Source organism: Branchiostoma floridae, chromosome 11 (genome assembly GCF_000003815.2).
Source record: "Branchiostoma floridae strain S238N-H82 chromosome 11, Bfl_VNyyK, whole genome shotgun sequence".
Taxonomy (NCBI): Eukaryota; Metazoa; Chordata; class Leptocardii; order Amphioxiformes; family Branchiostomatidae; genus Branchiostoma; species Branchiostoma floridae.
The window spans coordinates 11,256,121-11,283,686 of NC_049989.1; the positions used below are offsets into that span (position 1 = coordinate 11,256,121).

Here is a 27,566-nt window from a genome sequence, read left to right on the forward strand (position 1 = left end):
AAAAATCTTAATATAGGGCGGGGATACAGACTAGGGGCACGGCCATAAGAATCAAAGAATTCGCCCCGTCCTTCCTCGTCAAAATAGATGGCCAGCCAATGCTGCCCGGGCTTATTGCTTGGGTCAGTATTAACGACGTAAGCGCTCGGATAGACCCGTACATGCCTCGGAAGCCGATCTGAAGCAAAGACTCCGCGGAGGTGAGGTGCCGTGTTCTTGTCGCTCCGTAAGACGGCGTACATCTGTCTCGTGTCCATCTCTAGTTGCTGTAGTCAAAGCTGATGTTTCTCTGCCTGTCAATCTCCAGGAGATTGTCGAATTCAGCGAGGACCACCGCCACCACTGTTTGATCTAAAGCCTGTGCAAAATGCAGCTCCAGGCGAAGGTTTCCCTGTCTGATTATGTTAAAATGGTCCCCACCGAGGCCGCAGAGGTCAGGACTTAGGTCGTAACACCACACCGTGAAGCCCTTGTCGTAGTCGCTTCTCGCGATCTGGTTCCCGCTGTCTTGCCCTTGCTTGCCTGTCGTTCCAAACAAGTTCATGTAGGATCTGACGAACTGTCCCTCGGCAAAGTTGGGTGTCAGCGCTTTGTGAGGCACCTCCTGCCCATTGACGCAGAGACTGATGTAGTTCAAGTTAAAGTGTTGAAAGTTAAAGGGGTTGGTACCGAACGACCCCTGGAAGGCTGCGTTGTCCACCAGAGCGATCGCCACGCGTTTGGGGACCTGTCCCAGGAACAGATTGTCGCTCGACACTGAATGGTTACCACGGGGAATTGTAAAAGGTTTTAACTGAACTCTCTTAAGGGCATACTTGGCCGTCTGCTTGTTGAGTTGACTTTCGATGGACAGCTGATAGGTGGGTAACAGGTTGACTTTTCTCAGAAAGACGGCAGCCTCCGTGATGACAATTTTGAACTGATCCCCAGGCGACATCAGACAGAATTGATGTTTCGATCGGTGCAGCTTGATTTTAACGTCGACTTTGCTGAGCAAAAAGCGATCTTGATGAAACAGATCGACGTGTAGGGGTCCTATGAGGTCCACTTCGCGACTGTTGCGGGTCATGTTGGCACGCTTCACCAATCCTTCGTTTGCCACTGCGCCCTGATCTGTTGGGTAGGGGTCGACCAAGTGAAGTCGTCCCGGCGTGTCTTGATAGAAAAGTTCGGATGTCAGCTGCGATTGCTTTGCTTCAGACCCATAGTTTAGCAGCGTCTCCAGGTAAGCACGATATGGATAGCAATTAGTGGAATCCGTTATGTCCTTGCCAGCGACCGTAACTGTGACTTGTGAGAAGAGCGATTGAAGAAACAGGTTTACCGGGCCTACCTTGGCGTTGTCCGGCAGGTCGTTGCCGTTAGGGAGAACGATCTTGGCTTTCACGTACAATTTAGTCTGGGAAAGGTCCGTAAATTCCTCCCCCGCTCCAGGAATGTCAAATTCTATCGGGGAAGACTCGGCGAGACTGGCCACCGGATGATACTCTACCCATCTACCGTCCGTTATGGTCGTCTGAGTTGGCGGTACTTCAAACAGATCCAATTCTGATTTGGTGCAGGAACACGACAGGGGATGAATGTGGGCCATGACGTTTAGATCGTGACTAGTTGAAGATATCGGGAGAGGTACGTCCGCGCTGTGCACCGACTCTCTTGCGACTGACTGCACGCGGTTTCGTTCCACGTTTTAATGGCTTCTTTCCTCTGCCCGCCCCTCGTCCTTTGTTTTGCCCCACCGGTGCAGGCGGTGCACGCACCCTGGCTCTTTTCTGCCCAGACATCAGACGTTGTCCAAACTCGCCGGCTCTCCGTTTGGCAGCGCGTTTGACCCCTTGACCATTTAAGACATCATGAGCTAAATCCATACCGCTCCTTAGAGCCTGTCTTCCCACATTTTGGGCCCCTCGTTTCAGTAGAGGTACGGCGGATCTGAGCAAACCGCGAAAAATCCCTCCCAACCCGTAACCACGCTGCATAGACCGTCCGTAATACACCGGCAACTGTCCTCCTCGCTGTCCCGTCATATCTAGGAAAAGTAGGAAGACCGCCTCTGTCTGAAGTGAAGTGTTACGATCACTCGCCCTTGCACAAATGGCACGGGTTCGCCGAGGTCGTTCCTTATATCGATTTCAATCGTCTCGAACCGTTTCCTGGCCAGGGGTATGTAGTGAGGCGTGAGGATAGGGTGATCGACGATGTCCCCGTCTTGTCCCTCGATTTTGACGATTCTCAGCAGAGGAACCTTCTGTCCGCCCACCGGACGATGCTGCACGACATCCCCGTACACGTACAGGGAGTGAAAGCCCAGGTTAGGGTCGGCTGGACGTGGTGCCTGTACCCAGCTTCCGTATATGGCGCCTTTTACTCCCCATCCCAGTTTTTCGGCCAATGGGCCCGTCAGATAAGTCTTCATTGTCGTCGAATTTTGCGCCATGGGAGGCAGGACCATGGTCACTCTTTTCGTGATGCTGTCATAAGCAAACATGTCGTGTTGCTTGAAGAGACTAGGGTAACGTATGGAAGCGGCTTCGTTCAGGCTTTTCAAGAGATGCAAAACGTCCTTGTAGTGCCCCGCGGAGATTTTGACGATCTCGTATTCCCGACCACTCCCTTCATCTTTTTCGTCCACCATGTAATACACCAAGGTGTTTTCGCCTTCCCGAACGTTCAGCCAGCTGTGAGGATATTGTATCTCGACGAGACCCACCTCCCACTCTCCCGACAGTTCTACGGGCTGAGCCAGTTTGGTCCGATAATTCGTGACCGTGTTTTCTTGAAAGACGTCCATACTCCCGTCGCTGGGGAGAGTGACGTAAAACGAATTGGCCATGGCGAGGTACGTCTGAGCAATGCCCGATGTGCGGGCGTGCATCGGTATTTATTATATGGGAACCATGTCCTCTTCTCTCACCCAGCTATTAAACTTGGCCGGATATCCTTTCCATTTCACAAAGAACTCCTTCTTTTTGCCTCGCCTTCTCGTGTCCAGGATGTCCTCTACTTGATAGACGTCGTCGTCTTTTTTCGTAACTTTCTGCAACTCCTTCTCGTAAAACGTCCCTCTCAAAACTTCTCCGTCGTAATCTTTCACGCGATAAACGGGAGGACGGCGGGCAATTTGTTCGGAGACGACGAATATCTCTGTGGTCCAATTGGGCGTATAGCCCTTTTCCAGGCGCAGTTTAGATTTGCTGATTCGAACCGAATCTCCGACTCGAAATTTAAACGACGGCGGTTGTTTTCTCCCTTTCCGGCGTTTCGAGATGTCACCTTCTCCGTACAGGGTATGCCACACGAGCCCCTCGTTCTTGTCGTTCACTTCGATGGGAGCCATTTTGATGCTGCGGTGGTAGGAGCGGTTGTAGGACCACACCAGATCGCTCAGGACGTCGATGTATCGGTGCGTGTTCCTTTGCGTGAAATATTTCCACATTCTCGTCTTCAGCGTACGATTGAACCTTTCGACCACACTGGCTTTGGTTTCCACACTAAACGTCGTAAAGAATTTGATCCCTTCCTTCTTCAATAGAGACTGGACGTGTCGATTGAGAAACTCCGTGCCTTGATCCGTTTGCAGGCACCTGGGCTTTTGGTCGTCCTCGGCTAGGATGGTTTGGAAGGCTTTCGCCAAGGTGGGGCCCGCCTTGTCTTTGATGGGAACGACCCACGCGTATTTAGAAAATACGTCTATGCAGGTCAGGAGATAGCGATACCCGTCATTATGCCGAGATAGGGATGACATATCGGCGAGATCAGCCTGCCACTGGTCGTGTATTCCTCCGGTTATCACGCGATTCCTTTGAAAACGTCGTCTGATGGGTTTGTGTAAGGTGTGGGTGTCTTGGGAACGCAACCAGGCTTCTACTTGTTTTCGGGTGACTCCGTACTTGTCTCGCACGGCTCGATGGAGCCGTCCCACTCCACCGTACCCTGCAGGATGTCTGGGGTCGTAGTAAACCCTGTGGAGGACGTCGTGCCATTCCTCGGCAGCATTGGTGGGGTAGGGCTTGCTTCCCCCTCTCGCCTTCCTTCTCCTCCTCCTTCCGGGATTCTTGGAAACCATCCCAAACCACGAAAGAACATAAATATTCGGCCTCCCATACACATGCACGCGCAATGAACGCGGTCCACTATCTCACAAAAGAGCTCGCCCAAGAACGCGATGTCGGGAAGACAACCCATGCGTGTTGTTTGTGCCTCTCCAACTCTGAGACTGACTGTTTAGTAAGAACGCTAGCCCTTTTATGCAGATGCACCTCTTTAATGCACATGCGCCTCTCTCTCACACACACACGCTTATTGAACGAACCTACTATAGCAATAAAATGACACACACACACTTCAATGAGATCTTTGCCCATGTTTGTACCACAGGAAGTTTATTTTCATGACAAATCACTGGTTCGAGATTTTTTCAGGACTTTGCTGGTCAGCGATTTCTGCTCTAGGACGGTTTTCAGGACGGCATCGATCTTGTCTGCCTGTTCCTCCAGGGCATCCCACTGCTGTGCTGATAGGTTGAGCCCTCTCTTGCTCGGGAGAAGTTTGTCTTGATCCGCTTTCGGTCTGAAAAACTCTCGTAGACTCACGACCGCTTTCCCTCTGAACAGCTCCACGATGGCATATCGTTGGTTTCCCAGGTCGAATCGGCTGGGTGGGAACGTGCTCCCGTTGTACTTGTAGGATATGTGCATGGCTGAAAATCCGCAAGCCAGGAGCTCTGAAGACACGCTGCTCATGTTGCGTTTGAGAGCGTGCCATTGCTCTGGGGCTAGAGCCAGCCCTTGTTTACCGGGCTTCCACACGTCTTTCCCGGGGCAAGGTCGATAGAACCTCCGCACATTTACTAGTGGCATCCCCTTGAAACAACCGACTGTAACAAAGACGTCTTCGCCAATAGAGAACCTGGCTTCAACTCCGTCGTTGATAACCTCCGATGTCGGGGGTCGTTTAACGGTCGGTGCTGGGTTGGTCGCGGGCCAAGTGTCTGGTACGTCTCCAGTTGGCGGCGTCCGGGCTCCGTCGTGACGGGGTGATGTCTTCGTCGCTGCGTCCGCCTGTGGAGGTTTAGAGAGCCCGGCGTACGCGGGCAGTGTCCTCCAATATTGGAGATCTTGCGGATAAATCAGTGAGTCGTCCATGGCTTGTCGGGTTCTTGGTCGTCAGCAAGGCGGCGGAGATCCGTAGGTGCGCTAGATCGCGGCGGGTCTGCCTTTATGAGGACCTCTTGTCCTGTCCCAACCAATTAGCGTGCAGCTCATTATCTCATGCAATTATGTAAATCAACCTTGCACCGAGCGTTGGCCAACCAGCGTACCGTGCGTGGGCGTGTTTTAACATGCTACGTCACGATGATGCAAACGTGAGCAGTGACAAGCCAACAGAGACACTGTACAAACGACGGGTACTTGTCGTGCCGTCGACGTTCAAGCCATCCGTCCCATCCACGTTGGCGTAACAACCAGTTTCCCGCATAGTCGCAAATCAACGTTGCTAACTCGACGGCGTCGGTACTACCTTCATACCGTTCGTGCGAGTTGACACATACGTCCACGGCAAAAGCCATTGCGGTAACGAGTCGACCCCAGTTTAATCGTCGCTCTTGCAGTACTTTTTCGAGCACCGTTTTCAGCCCATCCCTCGCGTTGGGTACGTTGTCCATGAAGCTGTCAATTATCTTTCCATATTCCTCTTCCGCCGAGATCGCATCCACCCATTGTACTACTTTTACGTACGCCACCGAACTGGGGTGTCTGTATTCAGGAAACAAGTCTGTGGCTTTGTGATATAGTAACTGACGAAAGACGTCTGTTGTTTGTGCTTTCAGCGCATCCATTAGAGACTGATCTCAGTAGACTTAACCAGGCCAAATAAGGGCATGTCATTCACGATTGGGGTGGGGGAGGTTCATTTGTGGCGAGGGGGGTGTATCAAAAGGGCACATAATATCTGACCTCTAACCTGCGCCTGAATACATTATATCTGACCTCTGACCTGCGCCTGAATACATAATATGTGACTTCTGACCTCTGACCCGCCCTAACTAAATAATATCTGACCTCTGACCTGCTCCACTAGGCAGGCGATGACCTTTGACCTGCGCCTGCTTGCGCCTGAATAATGATAGTCAGCGTGCTGACTATATACTACTGACGCGAGGTGCATTGTGGGTGATATGTTTAGTTTGACGGCTCATGACACAGAAGCAAACACGTCTGTCGAATAGACTCTGGTTGTAAATTCTTGTTTTTGAAAGCAGTATTTAGTTTAACGTTACAACTTTATACCAAGAGACGTTTTAAATGATACCAAGGTCGACCTATTAGAAACGCCTTTCCCTAACGCTATTAAGGTCGGACTTAGTTCGGGTTAGCCAATGTTGGCCTGTTTGATACTCACGTGATTTAGGTCTTTTGCGGGTATCACTTGGTGGGGTTTCGCACTTCAGTAGTGTAGTCTATATTACAACATGTACAGTTTGGCCCTGATAAAGGCCCACCCCGTAGACTTAATTTGAACAATATATCGCCAGGCCGGCACCACCCGTGTTATCTGGGCGTACCACGGGGAAGACCCGCCGCACGACACCGAGCTGATGTACCACGGCGAGACGCGGGGAGCCCGCAGCCTCATGCTGCTGTCCGGCCCGCAGAACGCGGAACTGCCGGAGCAAGTACAGACCATGGAGTTTCTCAACGATGCTGTAAGTAGAGAAATTCTGCTTGCCAATTACTATAGCATAGGAGACCTTGTAAAAAGGGAAGGTCCATTGCTAACATAGTAGCATGCCACACCTGTCTATATTAACTAGTTACATGAAGATGTACACTGAGCATGGAGCTTCTCAACGATGCTGTAAGTAGAGAAATTCTGCTCGTTGACAATAACAGCATAAAGGGCATGCAAAAAGGGAAGGTCCATTGCCAACATAACAGCATGCCACACTTGTCTGTATTAACTAGTTACATGAACTATCGGGAGATGTACTAAACATGGAGTTTCTCAACAATGCTGTAAGTAGAGAAATTCTGCTCGTTGACAACAACAGCATATATAGGGCATGTACAAAGGGAAGGTCCATTGCCAACATAGCAGCATGACACACCTATCTGTATTATCTAGTTACATGAACTGTCGGGAGATGTACAGACCATGGAGTTTCTCAACGATGCTGTAAGTAGAGAAATTCTGCTAGTCGACAACAACAGCATATAGGGCTTGTAAAAATGGAAGGTCCATTGCCAACATAACAGCATGCCACACTTGTCTGTATTAACTATAGTTACATGAACTATCGGGAGATGTACGGAACATGGAGTTTCTCAACGATGCTGTAAGTAGAGAAATTCTGCTCGTCGACAACAACAGCATTAGTCTTGTAAAAAAAGAAAATGCCCATTGCCAACATAGCAGCATGCCACACTTGTTACATGAACCATCGGGAGATGTACGGAGCATGGAGTTTCTCAACGATGCTGTAAGTAGAGAAATTCTGCTCGTTGACAATAACAGCATAAAGGGCATGTAAAAAGGGAAGGTCCATTGCCAACATAGCAGCATGGTAAGGAAATAGCTTAGACTATGTATGAAATTTGTTGAAATACACGTATCTTTAAAAGATTAATTAACATGTAAATTATTTTACTTTTGCAGTATGCCGTGCCCTACAAGAAAGTCACTAACTACCTGTATAGGGGGTTCAAGGTTCCGGACTTGGGAGGGAAAAAGCACGTCATAGCGGTGAGGAAATATCCCTCTTTTGTCAATTTCTACAATGCAATATGCATAACTGATACACATGTTTAAAATGCGGTATAAAAGCTTGATTTCAGACATCTGCTTCCATGAATTATTACAAGATGGCTTAAGTAAAAATGATGACTAATGATAAAAGAGGCGAGCTCCATATTTAGAAGAAGATAACTTTAAGCTAGAAGAATATTGTTTACATGAAATGTTGCCTCTAATGGTAGATCGAGGCCCACGCAATAAGTGTTTTTTCCAGATGTGGCGGCAATTTTGGATTTCCCGTGTCATCCGGAGCCATTGCACCAAAACAAGGCTATCATAAAGCAATTTCCATTGTATTATGCTATAGTATAGATAGGCCGTCTGCAGGGTCAGTTTTGCCCCTCTGACTAGGATGTCCTAATCAACTAAGAGACTAGTAGGACTTGATTGAACACTAAATAAATATGATTATTATTGCTCAGTTTACTTACTTTTTTTCTCAGTTCGAGCCAGTTGTACAGGCCGGAAACGAAGCAGTGATCCACCACATGTTTCTGTACGCCTGTCTGGAGGACCTGGACCCGAACCTGTACGACGGCGTCCAGTATCTGCGGGAGAGCCGCGACATCCCTGCAGACTGGCGCTCGTGCAAAGTCACTATCATAGTCTGGGACGTGGGAGGAGTGGTAAGTAGGCGAATCTCAAAACTCAACCCGTAGACTGCTTTTAATCTTTTAAACTGTCTTCCTGTTAGCACCACCCAATGCATACGTAACGTCTCCCAAAATGTCGGAAATTTCATCCTCCACTGCATACAGAAAAGAAATCAAACCCAATAGCATCCGTTTTAGATTAGAATTATCACTAGTTGATGATGACCCTATTTCACTTAATGCCCACTTTGTTTACTCTCCAAGCAGAGGTCGAATCGCGCAGATATAGTAGTAGTCGAAAAAATTACACTCGCGCTCTTGCTACTATATCTGCGCGATTCGACCTCTGCTTGGAGAGTACACTTTGTTATTGTAGACGATTCAGTATCATCATTGTACTTTCATGTATTATTGCAATTAGCCTTCGGGCATCAGTTTACAATAAAGATTAATTTAATCACACTGTGCACGTGGTTGCTACTGCCACAGGTCACTGGTTTGAATCCCGGTTAATTAAGGCATTGGTCCGACATTGCACCGGTTCCTATATGGCGTGTAGCCCCGGCCGGGCTCCGAAACCACTAATTTGCCCCGGTGGACTGCCGGATACCCGGGGATGCACCCCTTGGTGTACCCTACGGCTTGGTCACGTCATGAATTTAACGGGTTCCAAACTGAAATTAACTCCGACTTAAAATAAACCAGGGGCCCGGCCGTACTCAAATGCCGCAGGGTATCCTACAAGGCTACGTAGAAGTCACGCCCGAAAGTGCTGAAAAAAACAACAACCACCACGAACTGTTCAGTAAGGCCCCTTATTCCAATTGGGACCGTAGATTATACGGAGTGATTACGCATATACGTAAAGGGGCATGCAGCCCCTTAAACAGGGAGCCTAAGCTTTGTTCGGTGTACCTACCGGTTTCAAACCTCTGTCGCTTCGTTTCGTTTTTTTGCGATCTACTGAAATTAGGGAATAAGCATTTCTTTTTCGCATTACAGGGCATGCATTACCCAGAGAAGGTGGGGCTATCTGTAGGGGCTCCTGGCGACCCGACCTTCCTTCTTATGGAAACACATTACAACAACGCACAGCGCAAGAAAGGTACGTTTTCTGTTGCAGACCGTCTTAGAAGAGCTCACTACAAGATGGGCAACATTGTACCACACAGCTATGGTACATTGATCTAAACTATGAGTCTATTTGAGTTCTAGCTTACACACACGTACCGACCGACATCTTTACTGTCAGAATCTTTACTGTGATTCTGTCAGATTTCAACCCTAAAGTGTCTATGTATTGACACAATCTCTCGCTAGCTGGGCTCAATGACCCCCTCCCTTATGGAGGCGGCAATTGTAGGGCCTGCCGCTAGGAGCGCTATTTTAGTCAGGCTGGCCTATGTATATGCAACATTAAGTATAGTAATTGATTTCGTCGTGTATTTGATGATATCGCAAATACCTTTCACGTAGGTATGAAGGACAGTTCCGGTATTCGGTTACTGTACACCTCTGAGCTACGGGAGTACGACTTGGGTTTAATGCAGCTTGGCATGGAGGTTGGACATACACAGATCATCCCCCCTGGAAGTCAGTCATTTGTTTCCGTCGGAAACTGTTATCCGGACTGTCTGGAGAAGGTAATGTTTCCCAGTTTTGTTTTAGCTATTTCACGTGTGCGTTGCCTTATTGTCATACAGAAATCATTTTTATGATGACAACAGGCGCACGGGGGTTCCATGTAACGGTGCTTGCCAAAATAGCATACTTCCTCTGTCCGGACTGAAGTGTATACGGTGCCGTATATGGTCGATTCCTATAACCACCGAATTAACTATATTACCATATACTTTAGACATTTACATATATAGATAGAGTCCATTCCAGGTCACCATGAGGGTTTTTATTTGTAATAAGTCTGAATTATTTTGAATAAAAGAATTATGTAAGCCACAATAATTAAATTGTTTTTAAAAAAATGACTAGGAAAACATTCGTCTATAGGAATCCCTTTGAATATTTTAGAAACATTTTGAAAGTAACTGTAGAAAATCTTTATTTAGAATAATTGTGAAACCTCTGTGTGATTCTTTCACATTTACAAATATTTACAAATATTTTTAAACTTTGCCAAATGGTAAAGTTAGTTTAATTGCTCCCATAAAATCAAGCCCTATTGTTATCTCTGTATATTTTTAGATTTCACTGCTGGGCACTGGTGGATCCTTTGTGGTTGGCCATTGTTGACTGACACCCAACCATACTTTGCAAGGATTTGTGAAATGCTATATTCCCAGCCCACTGTCCCATTTACAAAATGTTACAAAAAATTGTAAATAATGGTAGAATGCTGTTATCATTATTTAGAAACCATTAGAAGTATCCAATTCCACAACATGAATCTTTCCAAAGTTTTACAGGACCGGGGAAATATTTATAAAGTTAAAACAGCTTTGAAAACATTTATGAAGTATCAAATGTCCTACACATATAATTACAAAACTTTAGAATCAATTCTAAACAATGGCAACAAACATCCGCACGGTGACTTGAACTGGATTCTATACCTGGTCGTGACTACTCCAAATGGCACATTTTCTCACTTCGGAGTTGCAGCTTTTGTCCGGCCTGTTTTCTTAACTGGCTGGGTGATAAGATTTCACCACCACTACCTGCATCTGCTGTAACGATACAGTTTCCAATGTTTTTTTCGTCTTGAACCGCGCGCCATTTTGTGGCACTCGTTCACAGCATTGTAGGGATTCTTCTACTCACTAATGGTTGACAATACCCTGAGAACGAGACCTATACCCCGGATGCGGGTGAAGGATTCCACTTACTAAAGGGGTGGCGCGAATTATGTTTTTTGTCCTTTCGCGCAAAGTTTGCTTGTATTAATGCGGTATTTATTTTATTACACATTTCTCACAAAATAATTGGTTACGTCATGACGGTTAACATTTTTATTCATCGAAGAAATGTGCTACAAATGTTGGCCAAAAGACTCCATTCCCCTGCATGATAGTGTTGTCAAGTGGTCAATAATTAGGCTAGGCTATTTGGCTGATTATTGACCGGTGAATAAGGTGTCATAACCGACATGAAATGGGGTTTTCTGATTGGTGGACGTCGCCTGGCTATATGATAGGTTATGCCTAACAAGTATCAATGATGGGAACTAGTAGGGCAATATTCCTCTACAGGCAATGGAGGCAGAGTCCATAGACAAGATAAACGTGATCGGCGTCCATTTCCACGCTCATCTGGCGGCCAGGAAGATGAGGGTACGCCACGTGCGGAACGGAGTGGAACTGCCGTGGCTGGGGAATGACGAAAACTTCGACTTCAACTTTCAGCAAACTATCAGACTGCAGAAGGAAAGAGAAGTTTTGAAGGTACATATATTTAGCTCGGTATATTTATCACATTATTTTAGTTCAAAAAAGTGTTTCTGTCGAAAAACGCGATAACTACTTTCACATGAGATAATGATTGGCACAATTATATCACATTTTTTTAACCAGTATATACAATTTGATCTCTTACCATTCTTACTAGTAAAATAATGTGATAGTGGGGTGCTATCACATTATTTCACTAATAGACACCAACTATATATCTCTTACTAGTAAAATAATGTGATAGTGGGGTGCTATCACATTATTTCACTAATAGACACCAACTATATATCTCTTACTAGTAAAATAATGTGATAGTGGGGTGATATCACATTATTTTACTAATAGACACCAACTATATACCTCTTACTAGTAAAATAATGTGATAGCGGGGTTTTCCAAATATCACGTTTTCTGTCTTAAAATACTATTCAGGGCTAAATAAATGTGTTAAATAATCAAGTCTATATATTTTTTAAAAGTTCAAACTGCAGTCTTCAAAAACGACATCTTTATAATGTGGAGGACTGATATTAACGGTCCAAGAGGCGCAGAGTTATTTGAAATGTGGGACAGACAACCATATGGTATATGCATTTAGCAAAGAGTATTTGAAGCTTTTTAAGAATGAGCTTATATTCCCCCCTAGCCCATTCCACAGGATAGTATCTTCTTCTTGTCCTTGTCAACCTATCGGATGTTCAGTTCACTGACAGATGGACTCGGCGATATGCAACCAGACCCGCTGCACGTCTGCACAGTATGCCACATAGTATACAAACATACAAACTCATCAGCAACTCCTATCAAATTACTGCGGTGATATGTGCATTGCTGCCAGGTTTGCATCACGCCAAACCACGTACTAATAATTGTTTTTTTTTCTGTTTTAGGGCGACTACCTAATAGTGGAGTGTACCTATGATACCACTGACAGGGAAGAGATCACACACGTAAGTTTCACAGATTTACCGTTATTTTTATCATGGGCAGAACAGTGAACTTTTCATTACTTGAGTCTTGACCTCATCACCATGGCTGTTAGTGAAGCAGAACACGTTGAATGTTTTGTGTTCATGTTTAGAGAGAACACCTCACCTGTTTGTTGCTCTTACCATTTTCATCTAAGAGCTCATATGTGGCGTAACTCACCTTGAAGAAACTGATAGCAAAATACATAGAACGTAAAAAAGAATTAGTCAGGAGCAGAATTTGTGTATATTCCTTGGTAAACACTTTTATTTTCGTTTCCGCAAACATCCCGGTCGGGCACCGTTTCGGAAATTTCTTATTAGTAATGCTCATCGCATTCATATCCTACCACTTCCTGCCAATTTCATTAAGTCTTGCGTATTACGTTTTTCCATTAGGGAGGCCCCAACACGCAAGATGAGATGTACCTTGGTCATATCCTTCACTACCCAAAGATGAAGCTAAGACGGTGCAAGAGCAATCCACACAGGGTGGCTTACCTGGAAGCTCTCGGTGCGACAGAAGTTATGTTTAGGTGGGACATATATCTTATTTCACAACTGCCTTATAGAGGAAGAATGAATGCGATCCTTTGATGCAGACACTATGGACGTATGGACGTAGTTTCACTTCGAAAAGTCGATAGACTGTATATTGCAGTCCTTCACTATGACACATACATATGTTTACACCGTGTAGACCCATAACCGAAACGATTGTTAGTTTTGACCACACATGTACAAACAAGGGTATCCAGACTTTTTCAAGACATCGCTATTCATTCGACAACTCTATCATAGGTAAATATTGACTTGTCGGTTGGGAAACTGATGCTGTGCTTTTACACGATTCAATTAGATATTTTGAGATTATACGAAATATTACAATCACCGTTTCATTCTGTCATTTTCATAAGGTAAAGCTCTAAATCAAAATAACTACTTTATTCAAAAGTTTGCTTCCCACTGTTTTTTTTTCCTACAGAGCTGGCAAAGACGACTTTGTGCCCATCCAACCACCACAAATGGCTGGCAAGTCCATGAAGAAACTACTGCACTCTGTCAGCTGGAATGAAGAACTCAGACAGAAATTCCAGGTACGAACCACAAGATAGAACAATTCCAACGTATATTCTGTTCACATTCGTTTAAGTAGCATTATGATTAAAATTTCTAGTCCAGAAAATGGCCTTCTCATGTACGCATCCAGTCACTGCTGTGCACAAAATCTCATTATTTGATTCCGAAAATAATTTCATCAGGTTGGTAGGTCATAGGATAGTCAGTCAGTCATAGTCATACGATTGTCGGGTTTTATTTCGATACCTGAGATGAGACATCTTCCTCAGAGCTTCAAACTGATCATTATCTATTTCTCGCCGTCATGCATGTAGCCAATGCGGGTGGCACTTTTGCGGCGAGAACACGGGAGGTACAAACTTAGCCATGTTTGGGATTGTGTTCTCACCACAAAAGCGCCACCTACATCGGCTGCATATAGCGGCGAGAAGAAGGACCCCAGTTAGAAACTCCAAGGAAGATGTCTGATAGGCATCGAAACTTCAGTAGGTATTATTTACTGGTTGAGTTAAAGAAAGCTATCTTAAAAGCCGTTAATTATTACAGATTTGCGATAGCAAAACCTGTATTGTTTTTGTTGCCAAGCATGGGCGTCGCCATTTTGTGTTTTGAGTCCTTACAGTTCTATACCTTATTGCCAGGCAGTGCAGAGAACCGGAAAGACGTCCGTTATCTGCATGAAGAAAGACAATAGCTGGGAGGAATTTCACCAGGTACGAATATGTAAAATATCTGCTTTTATTTATTAGCTCCGTCAAAATGGAACTAATATAATAAGCTACATTTTGGGGTCCGAATGATATATGGGAATATTTCACTATATCTCAAGAACCGCTGATGGATTGCGGTGGTTTTTGATATATAGGTAGGTGGGGTTGTGCTGACGGTGTAGGTTGATTTTAAGCCCCCTGGTGATTAAACTGGGTACTGCAGCGGCATTTTAAAGATATCCTTGGTCCTGGACGTGCTGTGGTGTTCATTTTCAGGTTGATGTGGTGTATGTGGGTCTCTCAATTTGAGTCGTTTGATTGTTACGACTATTCAAAGAGATATCTGTCTATATCTATGTCTCTCCTTAGCATTCTTGAAAGCCTTGTTCATGCCTTCTTTTCAAGCAAACGTTAACCATGCGGGAGCCACCACCCGTAATTCTTCACCCATTTGAGGAAACCGACGCATGCAAAACACAAGGTGAGTAGCATCTTATGATTATACTATGTGACAACAAAGACATTCTATGGGAAAATGTTTTACGCAATGATTATATTTTGATTTCTATTTCGTTACCTTTTATCCACATCATTGTGTCAATAAAAATTATTCAATTTTCAAACTTTTGATATTTTTGTTGTAATAAACTTAGGTACAGGTGCTAGTAGGCTCAAGATGCGTCAGGGATCAAAGAAGTCTATCAACGGTGTACATGGCCATGAAGGTGAATATCTACAGCTTTCACTCCTTGAAATATCTCGAGTGTCGTATGTTTTGTAGTTCACTTTTTTGATATGCAAATAAGTTTCTGCTGACATAACATGTATCCATTGAACAATTTTTAGTCAGTACAATTTCACCGAATGGCACGCTATAACACAATATTAATACTTGATAGTGTTAACGGTAGTTCGCGGTAGCACCATGCACTGTAGTCTCTTACTGCCATGGAAAATGTTCGCGGTGAATCGGCCACCACGAAAACCGCGAACATTAACCGCAAAAGTTTCTGCATTTACAGTATGTTTTCTAATCGATAGCAAATGCTGAAAACAAGAGTGGGATCAAGAAAGGATCAAGAAGGAAGACCAGGAAGAACCACCGGAAGCTGAGTCTCTCACCATGGCGACACCATAGAAGAGCACGAAAGATCAGCTGGTAATAGAAAAGAATCTAACCTGACTTTACCTCAGCTTCATGACAAGATGACATTTCTGAATATGAATTATAAATGATTGATTTGTAGCCATGTGGTGTGTACACTCACTGCTTAGATGCTGATAACGACTGTCACAATAATAGTTCATTAGTGGGTGTGGAGGAAACGGGATATAGGAGGCTAAGTCTCAACTGCGGTTATTACAGAAGTCATGATCAATTTTCAGATGTAAGAAGGTTCACGAATTAACACTAGTTCACCTTTGTCCTCGATGTAACCTATATCCGTTGTATTTAGAACAGCGTGTTTAGGATTATCAATTCGACGGAAGGTTGTTTGAAATTGCAATATTTTCAAAAAATAGCAAATTGGAAACTACCATCCGTCGACTTGACATCCCTAAATAACCTGTTTTTAAAACACTGCATGAAATCTGGGATTTACCAAACTTACCATGAGTGTGTAAATTCGTGGTAAATGTGATACTTTTACCGACAAATACCTCAGATTTACCGGGTAAATATGTGTAAATGTCGGATAAATATCAGTATCCATGTACAGCATATATATGAAATGAATCCAGGTCCCAGGATAAGGTCCCTGGATAAGGGACCAGGATAAGGTCCCTGGATAAAGTCCCAGGATAAGGTCCCAGGATAAGGTCCCCGGATAAAGGACCAGGATAGGGGACCAGGATAAGGGACCAGGATAAGGGACCAGGATAAGGGACCAGGATAAGGGACCAGGATAAGGGACCAGGATAAGGGACCAGGATAAGGGACCAGGATAAGGGACCAGGATAAGGGACCAGGATAAGGGACCAGGATAAAGGGACCAGGATAAGGGACCAGGATAAGGGACCAGGATAAGGGGCCAGGATAAGGGGCCAGGATAAGGGACCAGGATAAGGGACCAGGATAAGGGACCAGGATAAGGGACCAGGATAAGGGACCAGGATAAGGGACCAGGATAAGGGGCTAGGATATTTCAAGGGACCAGGATAAGATACCCAATTGAAGTAACGCGGAGGTAAAAACAGATGCTTTTTTGGGTAGAATCTGACCACGCGCTATAGTATAAGCCTCGGAAATATTGTTGAGATAGCGGGGGCCAATGGGCGCGAACCGCCAACCCGCCGCGCTGTCCGGCCAACCCGGAAGCGCTCCCGTCATCCTTTGCGCCGAGTTTTCCCCAGATTTTTCAAAATGGAGGGGAAGACCGTTTTTTTCTGTAGGATCGGCATGAATAAGGCGTCGTATGTCGCTTTTCGCGAAACATCGCCCCACCATTGTCTACTTCTCGTCCTGGGAGAGGCTTGGGAGTCAAAGGAAATGTGATGTAAACCCAAAATGCGGGGAAATTGGTGGCTAGCGTGCAGCAACTGTTTCCTCGGACTTCGCCCCCCTCCCTCAATGTAGAAGGACTTTCGAACGGTGAGTACAAACACTTGCTACAGATTAACTAAATAATGCTGTTGTTATTAACCATACAACTTTTATCTAATATACTTAGAGTTGTTATTGACGTGACATCGCCGGAAACACGATTTCACAAATGACTAGGTATACTACATTTTGTACTAGTAACCCCCTCCCCACGAGATTCTCCAAACCAAAAAAAAAACATGTTCATGCATGCTTGGCATAAACCAGAATCGAATCGGAATGCCTGTTGATAGTTGTCAAGCAGGCATCCATATCAGCAAATGCTGAAGAAATAAATTTCACTGTATTACTAAAGGGGGAGCAAGTATTGACAAAATTAAGTATAATTAATTTATTGGAACAAAAGTTTCAAAGTGACACTCATATACATGAAATTGATGAGCCAGAATCAGCAGTGTTAAGTGATTATTGATTAAAACATTGTTTTATTAAAGGCCTGATGCCTTCTTTCTTTTCGTTTCAGTTACTTGTGTTTAGTAATCCAGCAATACAGATGTTTGGTCAATATCATATTTCAGGTAGAATATATAATTTTGAGAATGCCCAGATTTAGTTTTTAACTGTGACATTGTTTATCTTTTCATATGGCCACTCCAGTACATCAACAGTGGAGACTTCCTTCAAAGTGCAGCACATCTTATGAGGAGGATGGCAGGAAACAAAGCAGGCAACTGTCAGAAGCTCTTCTGCTGAAGTACTGCTAAAGGCTCTTTACTTTAGGTAAGACCATAGTCCTGCATATTTATGATCAGCAGTAGCACAGTCAGTGTATACTGAGGCAGGTGAACATCCTGAGTCCTCATTTTTTCTCGCTTCTTGTTAGCTGTTGTTTGATAATCTATTGGGAAGAGGCACAACTGTTCCAGTTACCAGTGTGACATGATATTTCTTGAGCATATTATTTCGTTTCCTCTAGTATTAGTTTGTTCAAACTTCATAGGGCAGATTTCAAAGTAAATGTATGTTCAATGGAACTTTGGTGGTTTTCTTATACAGGAAACGGTTCATTACAAGGACTCCAAACCCACACCAAGAAGTCCAACATGCAGGCACTGAGGGAGAAGCTTACACTGAGGCCATGACAGCAGTGGTCTCAGATGTATATTGGAATAGGGAGTTCTCTTTATTACACGCACAAGCAGTTCCATAGCATACAATCTGGTGCAACATACATGTAGGTGTTCAAATAACATTGACTATCATAATTCCACCAGATGCCATAATACCGCCACCTCAAAAAAACGTTAGTATACAGGTCTTCCCAAAATTGTCTTGAACACCGAATGTTATATATCCTAAATGTAATACAATTCAGATATTTAGGTGTTGAAGACAATCTTCAGAAGGCCTCTATGACAATGTTTTATGAGGTGGTGGTATAATGGCACCTGGTGGAATTATGCGAATGTATGTTACTAGTAAGTTTATGCAGCTTTGATTTTTGCATTTGACATATGTGTTTAGAATGTATAGATTGACATTAATGTACATGTAACATACAGATATCATCTGTTTTTAAATCAAATAATGATAAAGCATTACTTGAATAAACACGTAGCAGATAGTAACTGTAAATCCAGAAATGTTCGCGGTTTAACGTGAACTAAAAATTGCTGCGAACAACCGCATGCGCGCATACTAGTACCTTCTTGTCTAAGACCCGGATACATATGTGACTGTTACGCAACCACAAACTCATAGCGATTACCTTCCTACTGTGAACTTAGATGCATTTACAGTACATGGCACTGATCATGTTGACAAAGTGTAAAACAGCATGGGCCCCACTAAATGTTGACCTACATATTTCTAAGTTTTAAATGATAAATCACTGATTGGATGATATGTATTAGTTACATGATGCTGCCTATTGAAGGGTGAAACATTGCAGGCCACACTGAATGTTGCACTACAAGTCTTATATGTCATTGCAGGTCAGTTTTCCTTGTGATGCTACTGTTTCTTTGCACTTCTCAAGCTTTCATTATACAATCATACTTTCATAGGTGACATGACATTATCATTGACAACAAAGTCAGGATTTTGCACAGAACATGCTACTACTTGTATTTACTGTATATAAAGACTATTCTTGTATGTATAATTTACCAAGACAAATATGTTTATATTGTATGGTTTATGTGTGTGTTAATACATGTACAGAGTAAGTGGTAGCTGATAAAACTATACATTTTATTTGCAGTGTATACTAGTACCCTTCAGAAAATATAACTAAACTGTTGCTATGTTTATCTATTAAATTTTGCTGTATTTTATCAAAAACATGTCCTTCTGATTCATAGTTGTGAATGAATGTGGGTAATTTAGGATGTCATACAACGTGGTTTGTGAACTTCCAGGTAAATGTTTCGTTCGTTCGTTCGTTCGTCCCATAGCCTTTTAATCAGCCGTAGGCTGATTAATTAGCCGTAGGGGCAGCACAACATGTTGTGCTGTATCAATAGGCATTTTAGTCCCCTGGCGGCGCCTATCTCCTCTCCGGGGCATGGTGAATGATGTAAATCACCGTATGGCTGATACGACACGAAGGTTCGCCAGGCCTCCGTCCGGGTGATTTGTAGTGAATCACCAACTCCAGACAGAATGGTTTGCTCCGGATCCACACCGCACCATCGCACGTGTGGGGGTTCTTTAACGTGCATGGGGTGTGACTCTCCCCATACACGGGACCTCCATTTAACGTCCTATCCGAGGGACGACTCATTTTCACTTGAGTAAAGTGAGGAAAGTCGTGTAAAGTGCCTTTCCCAAGGGCACAAGATCGGTGGCACGGTAGGCGGATTCGAACCCGCAACCTCTCGGTGCAAATCCGAACATGCTACCGCTACGCCACGCGGTCACCACAAAATGTTAGGTAAATGTTACAGATGGGTAAATGCCAATATGTATGAGATATAATGCGAGTGGTAAATCCAGGTAAATGATATTTAACGTGAGTGGTAAATCCCGGTAAATGCATCTATATACCCACGGTAAAGACGGGTAAATGACAGTAACTGTGACTTATACCGCAAATGGTAAATCTCGGTAAACACGCCTTTACATGAACCGGGTAAATGTGGTAAATTTAGGCAACCATTACCGGACTTACCATGTAGGGTAAATGCCGGGTAAATCTGCACATTTACCGACGGGTAAATGATCGGTAAATTACCGGTAAATGTAACCTTTACCAGGCTTTACATCACATTTACCGTTTCGGTAAATACGACTTTTCATGCAGTGAAAGCAACGGATAAAGATTACCTCGCAGATAAAGGCGAACCAGCGTTACCAACACGCAACAAAATGAACTGTGGATAGTATGTCAAAGATAAAAACGACTAATACGTAAACAACACACGTCTGGACATTGTTATGCAAATCTGGACAGTTTTGGAGACAAGACCTATCAACAAGTTGAGGGCCTTCACCTTTGACATGCTACCCACAATGCATATCGATGCGCACGCGTATTTAGGATCGTGAACCTCCTTATTACACGACAAAGTGAGACTAAGAAACAGTTAACGAGCTAATGACATATTATGGACGCTTCTCGTTCGTCTGTTGTATTTGTTTATTGTCACACGAGAAGCCCAGTCTTCAGTCTTCGATATTGTTCAGAGAATCCCACATCTTCGGGTACATGTGGTTGGTGTGGTGATGTAATATCTAAATATAGTTCAAGTTACAAATATGATGATATGAAATACAGCCGAATTAAATCACTTTGCATCCTTACACCTGTTTGTATGTCATTGATGATATGTATACAACCATACATATTGTATGGAAACTTTTATAAAACTAGATATTAACTTTAACTCATGTTGAGTAAGGCCACCGCGATAGACATACGAGGGTTACGAGGATAAAGATTTCTCTTCGCTCACCTCCGATTACTGTAAAAGGATGAAACTGACACTCATAATGATACATATCTCTTTGGGTCTTAAACATGGCATAATTTCTGTAGTTTTACTGCAAATAAGACTGCTTTGCACATTGATAATATGTTTATTTTACAAATTCTTGCCCGACGAAAACACGATTTCTATTCAGTAAATACAAATGCGCATTGGTAAACAGATGGAGGTTAGCCTTATAACATCACCGTTACAACTGTTAAACATTAGGGGAACTGTGTTGACATAAGATATTTGAACATATCTTCCGTCGTTAGGTGTGCATATTTCTGATCTACATGTGTAGCATTTACGAATGTATTGCGCAGATCCTTGTACAATGATCACTTTAGGACAAAGTGTATTTCGTTTTCTACATGCATGTGGTTCTTATCGCAATATATACATAGTCTGTCATTAGGAGGAGTTCTACCAGCTTCAATTTCCAATGGGTGATCGCTGATCCTTAGTTCGGTCATGGCTCGGCGATAGCTAAAATTTGTTTTATCCAGGTATTTTTCTCTTTCATACAAATGCTTAAATTTTCTGTAGGTTCTTATCTTGTTTCCTTGGTTTTCCTTCGTGCAAGGAGAGTTAAGATCTGAGTAAAAGTTTTGAAGACAGGTATAATACGTTGACCAAAATACTTGGTGAGATTTAGAATTTGATTGAGGAACAGCATTAATCTACCACACACAACAAAGCTGTGCGCTCAAATAGCCCCAAATCTGTCGACACCGTGGTTTCAGGTAGATAAAAGGATCTGTTGCCATCAAGCATTATCCTGCAGTCTCCCACTGTAAACGTCACCCGGGTGATGATGGCATTGATGCGGTTTCATTCTGGTTGGTCTTCCAGGTTGATCGGATCACGTTATGAGTTGCGTGCTGGAGGGGGGGGGGGGGTGCATAATGAAGTTAGTTGTACTATCTACTGTCTCTTTGCAAAAACACGAAAAAAATATTACTGATACAGAAAGGGAACGAGAGAAAAGATGACCACATTGTCTTTCTTTGTTGATAAATCATTAACTTTTCAGCGTTGCCGTTGGTTATTAACATCATTATCATATCGCTCCTGATCATCTATTTTGATGAAGATCTCCCAAAAAGAAACAAAAAGTCTGCACATATACCCCCACATCCACGGGCACACTCCGTTTTTTTTCTTCATGGCGCCTCGGTTTACTTGTATATACTGTATGTTCTCCGCTGGTTGTCTTTACTCTTACTGAGTGTAACACGCTTTGTTTTTTGTTCATGTATGGTGGGCTCCCTTGGAAATAAAATCCCAATAAGTTAAAGGGGCTACCCACTTGTTTTCATATTACTAAATAGATGAAGAAATAAAGTTTAATGGTAGTTCCGATACATAAAAGCAGTCTTATTAAGGCCTTATTTGTCGAAGTTCAACTTTTGTGCTGAAAGTCCCATCTGAAAGTCAATTTTTATTATTAGTTGATACCCACCTATTTTGTCAAAATACTTGTCAAATTTCCCCAGAAGAAAGAACTCCATAAGAGAGCTCTTTGCCTCGTCCACTGTAGCGATGGTAGTTTAAAAAATGTATCATGTAAGTTAGAAACATTATTCGCAGGCAGAAATTATGACACAAAAATAAAAAGACCTACAATTTTGCATCAACACGGGCTAACCTTAAGTCTTTTTGTCTCCTCTTGTTTGTGTAAAGTGTCCAACAATGAGGCTAGTAAGATCCAACTTTATTCTAAAGGTAATCAACATATTAACACAAATCTAATTATACATATATTGCTAGCCCACGACACTCAATTCTATGATGCAAAGCAAATGCACAAAACCCCGAGGGAAATCTTTCTGATTTTCCTTGGCACTATATATTATACATTGCACTTACGATTATCATATTCTGCAACGTGGTCCACTATCTCCTCGTCTTCTCGTTTCAGAAGGCCGGACTCTGTGATAAAAGACCAGTAATTAGTGGCCCGATTTACAGTACTTTTACACGTTTTCGAAATCGCCTCAGGACAGTGCATGGAGAACCCTCGGCCACTCAATTAGCGTTTTCTATAGCGTTTTCTGTTCGTCATCTAGCTGCCGACAGAAGGTCTTGGAAGAAACTTACAGTCGCCTGCGCCGCAGCCGACCGATGATGATGATAGCATGAAAACTGCACTTGAGCCGCTCAAAGCTCGCCAACAGACAGCCCCGAGCCGACTGCTAAAACTCGTGTGTAAATCGTTGGACCAGTACTTGTCCATTGAAAGCAAACCAGGGCTAGCCTATTCTCCAAGAAGAGGTTAGGCTCCGGCTGTTTTTAACGTTTTTAGGCGTTTTTATCGGGCTTTCTGTTTTGTACCGTTTTCGCGGCCCCGAGACATCGACAAAGCGGTACAAAACAGAAAGCCCGACAAAACGCCTAATAAAACGTTAAGAAAACAGCCTGAGACTTATCAGTTTGGAGAGTAGGGCAACCCTTTACATCTTTATGTACACCACAAAATGCGCATGCAAAATCTTGATGCAAACTACTACTTGAAACGAATTGTTTACATTCAAACTTGATGGCTATACTTTAGCTTATCAACGAATGGTGAAGTATATGTTACGATGAAATCATTAATAAGATTTGGTGACACTCACGTTTCGCGTATTCCCCAAGCTTTCTCAGCAAATTCTTCATATCGGGTTTAACGTCTTCCATTTCTCGACGTATACCTGAAAGATATTGAGACGCCGGTCAGTAACGATAAAGAAAGCATTTAAATGTGTCACACTAGCCCTTCAAGGTGACACGTTTACCGCATAAATATCCAGGGTCATAGGTAAAAACCGTCGCCCGGTCGGAAAGTTTGTTGGCAACAAACACGCAAAATTTAAAACAAAAAAACTTAAGCATGATTTTGTTCATTTTTTGATGTACACATTTTTTGGGTGACCGAAAAGAGACTTGCCGAACCCCAGTTTGGAAAAGTAATCCTAGTATTTTTCGCCACATTTTCACTCACTTCCTGACACTCTACTTACAGCGCATATATACATATTCTCCAAGCAGAGGTTGAGTCGCAAAGATATACAAAAATGTAAGTAATTTACTAAGTAATTTTTCCGACTACTACTATATCTACGCGACTTAACCTCTGCTTGGAGAGTAATATATACAATCAGCTACGGACATCAACCTTTATCAAAGGCTAAGGGACTAGCTACCTTTACCTCCTGACTGTCCTTGTATGTGACGCTGCTAAGTTAGAATAATTCTAAAAGTGCCGTTGTCTTTGTCCTGTCTGACGTAACCTTAAAACCCTATTCAGACCGGGCTTTTTTGGTCATCCCTGGACCGGGGGGGGGGGCCTAGCTCTAAATGTTATGAAGTAGATTTCTAGCGAGGTCAACGTCCATGAAGCCGGTTGTTTCAAATGCAGAGTAACCAATTAACGTCAGACCGGTGGCACGCGAGGGTCAGGGAGGAATGTTTCACACCTATTGTCCGTCAATTATTAGCTGTTAAATACCGTCAATACATTACAAAGGACATCTTTGTGGGGCTTCCTTTAGTTTGCAGCATGTATTTTCATGAGCTGGTCCCTTTGAATGCGGGTTATATAGAATAGAAGGACGGACTGAATAATCAGCAAACAACACGACTTGAGTGCATAACGCATATATTTGACAACTTACTACAGCCGTTGTACACCGGGTCATCAGAGACGTCTCTTTACTTTGTTACAAGGTACAAGTTGTAAGTTGTAGAACTACGTATTGACTTTATTTTTGTGAATGCAAGGAAATAGGAAACATAGGGTGACACGTACTAAAAGTCACAACTTTTGGGGGTGACAACATTTTTGGGGAGTGACAAGAAGCGAAACATTTCAGTTACAAAAGTACGACCGTATAGTGATAAATAGTAAAATATTCAACAAAGAAATCTTTTTAAAAAAGTATAAAAAATTGCACCACGTCAGGTTCGAACTCTGGTCCAAAAGTTACAAATCCAATCACTAGTCAACTACGCCACGAAGCCTTGTGGTTCAAGGCGACGAAAAAATAGAACTAAACTGACAAAGCGCGTAATAAAAGAGACGGAAATAAACGGTAAGGCCGTCATTTCAACAAGTTTAATGGCAAGAAAACTCGCTACAGTCCCGTCACCTTTTGATCACCAAAGTAAACTTTTTAAACTTATATATAGAGTTGTTTGTGAGCAAGTAAAGCTCCCGCACGGTGCAAAATGACGAACAATAATGCCTGCTTGATTTGAGTTCACGACATTTGCATGATAAGCAAGGGTGCGAAAAGCTCGCAGTTATCGCCCAATGTCAGTGACCTGCCAGCAGCTATTTGATTGGTCCTCGCTAGAAACTACTGAATGTCAAATAGTCTACACGGGGGGGGGGGGGGGCTTTTGAGGCCCTCCACTTCTAAGTCCTCTAACTCTCGAACGACGTGCCGTAAGGCCACCAAATTTTCAGGACATTATATCGACATAATATCTGACAAGTATTTGACGTTTGACGTTACGTGACGTAAGATGACGTAATTATGACGTCATCAATTTGATTATATTGGCCGGACCCATGAAAAAAGGGTATTCTCAGAAAACTTCAAGTTATACTACAAAAATGTAACAATAAGTGCAGATAACAGAATAATAATGTTTATTACGACTTGTATTGCCAATAGCAACATCGATTACGTCATAATGACGTCATAAAATGACGTCATGCACATCTAAGATACTAGATAGGCTCCGCCATATTATATCCACCACCTTGAATTTTTAAAACTTCTTTTTTTGCAACAAATAATCACAAAGGGCAATGGAAATAGACTAAATTCATTCATTTAGATGTTTTTTGATGAAAAAATACCAGGTAGTTACAAATTTTAAGGGAAAATAAGCTTGTTATTCTTGATCTGGCCATACGGTCCGCCATCTTGGATTTTGGGCTGATGACGTCATCAAATTAGCATAATTTATGCATATATAATTATGAAACATATGCTAAATAATATAAGATTTTATTCATGTAACAAAATAGCAGTAATATAGCAAATAAATGTGAAAAATACATTGTTAGAACCAAAAATAGTGATTTTTGGCAAAACTGCCTGTCAGCAAACGGTTGCCATGGCAACACGAAAAAATGGAAAATTTGTCAAACTTCGCAAAATTGTTGCCAACAATATTTTAGGAAAACTCAACAAATTTGGTGGCATTAGCGTAAGGCGTTCTGGCGTTCTAGGACATCAAAGTTAGCGCGGGCCTCAAAAGCCCCCCCCCCCCCCCGGTCTGAATAGGGTTAAAAGGTTGGCTTCTTCGTACTGCAAATGCACCTATAATTCAACTTACCGTGATTCCCACTTTTTCGTGCTGTGCCTACTTCGAAAGAGCAAAGCAGGAGCACACATATGACTACCCCAAACAGCTTCATGGGGGAACCTTGTACGTATCCGAACCGCTGCTCACCGCTTTCAGTTAGTAGTGGGTACCAGAAATCGGCACCGGCCTGGTTCGGCTACAACCGCATTCACGTGTGTCTAACACCAGACTAAAACGTGACAGGAGGGCTGATTGTTTTGTAATATTCACAAAGTAGGATTTCCTGGATATGGAGTACTGTTATGATGGTTTGATAGGAGCCGAGGTAGCAAAGCTAGGCTAAGCCAACCAGTAGGATTAAAAACAACACTGCAGTGCATTAGGCTTATTCTCAGCAGAATACCAGATTACCCCGAAATACACATGAAGGAGAGTGAAATCTAGTTTTTTATAAGAGTGCCGACATAAAAAGTTCCAATGATGCTAGTGTCCGTTTGATAAACTCTGGTTGACGTTGTCATTTGTTACGTTCTATGTCATACAGTATATATGTATTAGCACGGTCCGTCTGTTCAACACCGTGTGTGTGTTTGTGTGTGTCTGTGTGTTAACGGTTACTCTAGTGGGCACGGACTGTCACCTATATTGCGTTTCCGGTCGAGTGGTTCCTTAGCCCGAAGCCTTCTCCTCTTCTCAAACACGTGCAAACAGGTGGCAGCCACGATGTGTTTTCGTTACAGTGGCGACGCGCAGGCAAAAAGTACTCTTGCCTCGGGGTTACTGGTGTTAGTGTGGGGTTGTAATGTTTACCGCAATACTGACAACCATGGCCATGTATAGCCTCCATAGCAGGCTCTCTATGGCCTTGATAGCGGCTAACATCAGGCCGCTAGAAACGGTAACGAAGCGAACCCAGGCGTCCACGTTTGGGGACAGCCAACAAGTAGTCGCGCCGCTGCATGTGGAAATTCAGCTGAATTAACTAAATTTAGCAAACTGAAGTCCCACCTACCTGCCTTGGGCTAACGTCACATTTCCAAACCGGGGCCCGGCCGGGATGTTTTAAGAAACGAAAAATAGAAATGTATACGTAAAATATACACAAATAATGCCCACGAGTATTCACGTATTGCGTAGTATCTTGTGTAGATTCATACTTTTTGTCCCGAAAGCTGCCTGACTGGGCCCAGATTTGGA

At 43.3% G+C, this 27,566-nt stretch overlaps 1 protein-coding gene and 1 long non-coding RNA gene across 3 annotated transcripts in view; both read left to right on the plus strand.

Moving 5' to 3' along the window:
* The window catches only part of LOC118425640 (DBH-like monooxygenase protein 1), a gene marked incomplete at its 5' end in the record, with an annotated part of 29,771 nt that extends 13,648 nt beyond the window's left edge, over window positions 1-16,123 (plus strand). The window contains 13 exon segments of one of the 2 annotated variants that reach the window (XM_035834615.1): window positions 6,536-6,706; window positions 7,657-7,743; window positions 8,238-8,420; window positions 9,390-9,492; window positions 9,864-10,030; window positions 11,594-11,785; window positions 12,682-12,741; window positions 13,159-13,295; window positions 13,745-13,856; window positions 14,481-14,552; window positions 14,955-15,030; window positions 15,203-15,274; window positions 15,591-16,123. In XM_035834615.1, the coding sequence (XP_035690508.1) occupies window positions 6,536-6,706; window positions 7,657-7,743; window positions 8,238-8,420; window positions 9,390-9,492; window positions 9,864-10,030; window positions 11,594-11,785; window positions 12,682-12,741; window positions 13,159-13,295; window positions 13,745-13,856; window positions 14,481-14,552; window positions 14,955-15,030; window positions 15,203-15,274; window positions 15,591-15,712 (1,554 nt within the window). 2 annotated transcript variants of the gene reach the window in all.
* Window positions 16,124-16,895: 772 nt separating this feature from the next.
* Window positions 16,896-20,044, plus strand: LOC118425644. Its single transcript, XR_004832316.1, has 4 exons — window positions 16,896-17,142; window positions 17,752-17,874; window positions 18,151-19,514; window positions 20,030-20,044. It is a non-coding gene; the product is annotated as an uncharacterized LOC118425644 (long non-coding RNA).
* The last annotated feature ends 7,522 nt before the right edge of the window (window positions 20,045-27,566 follow it).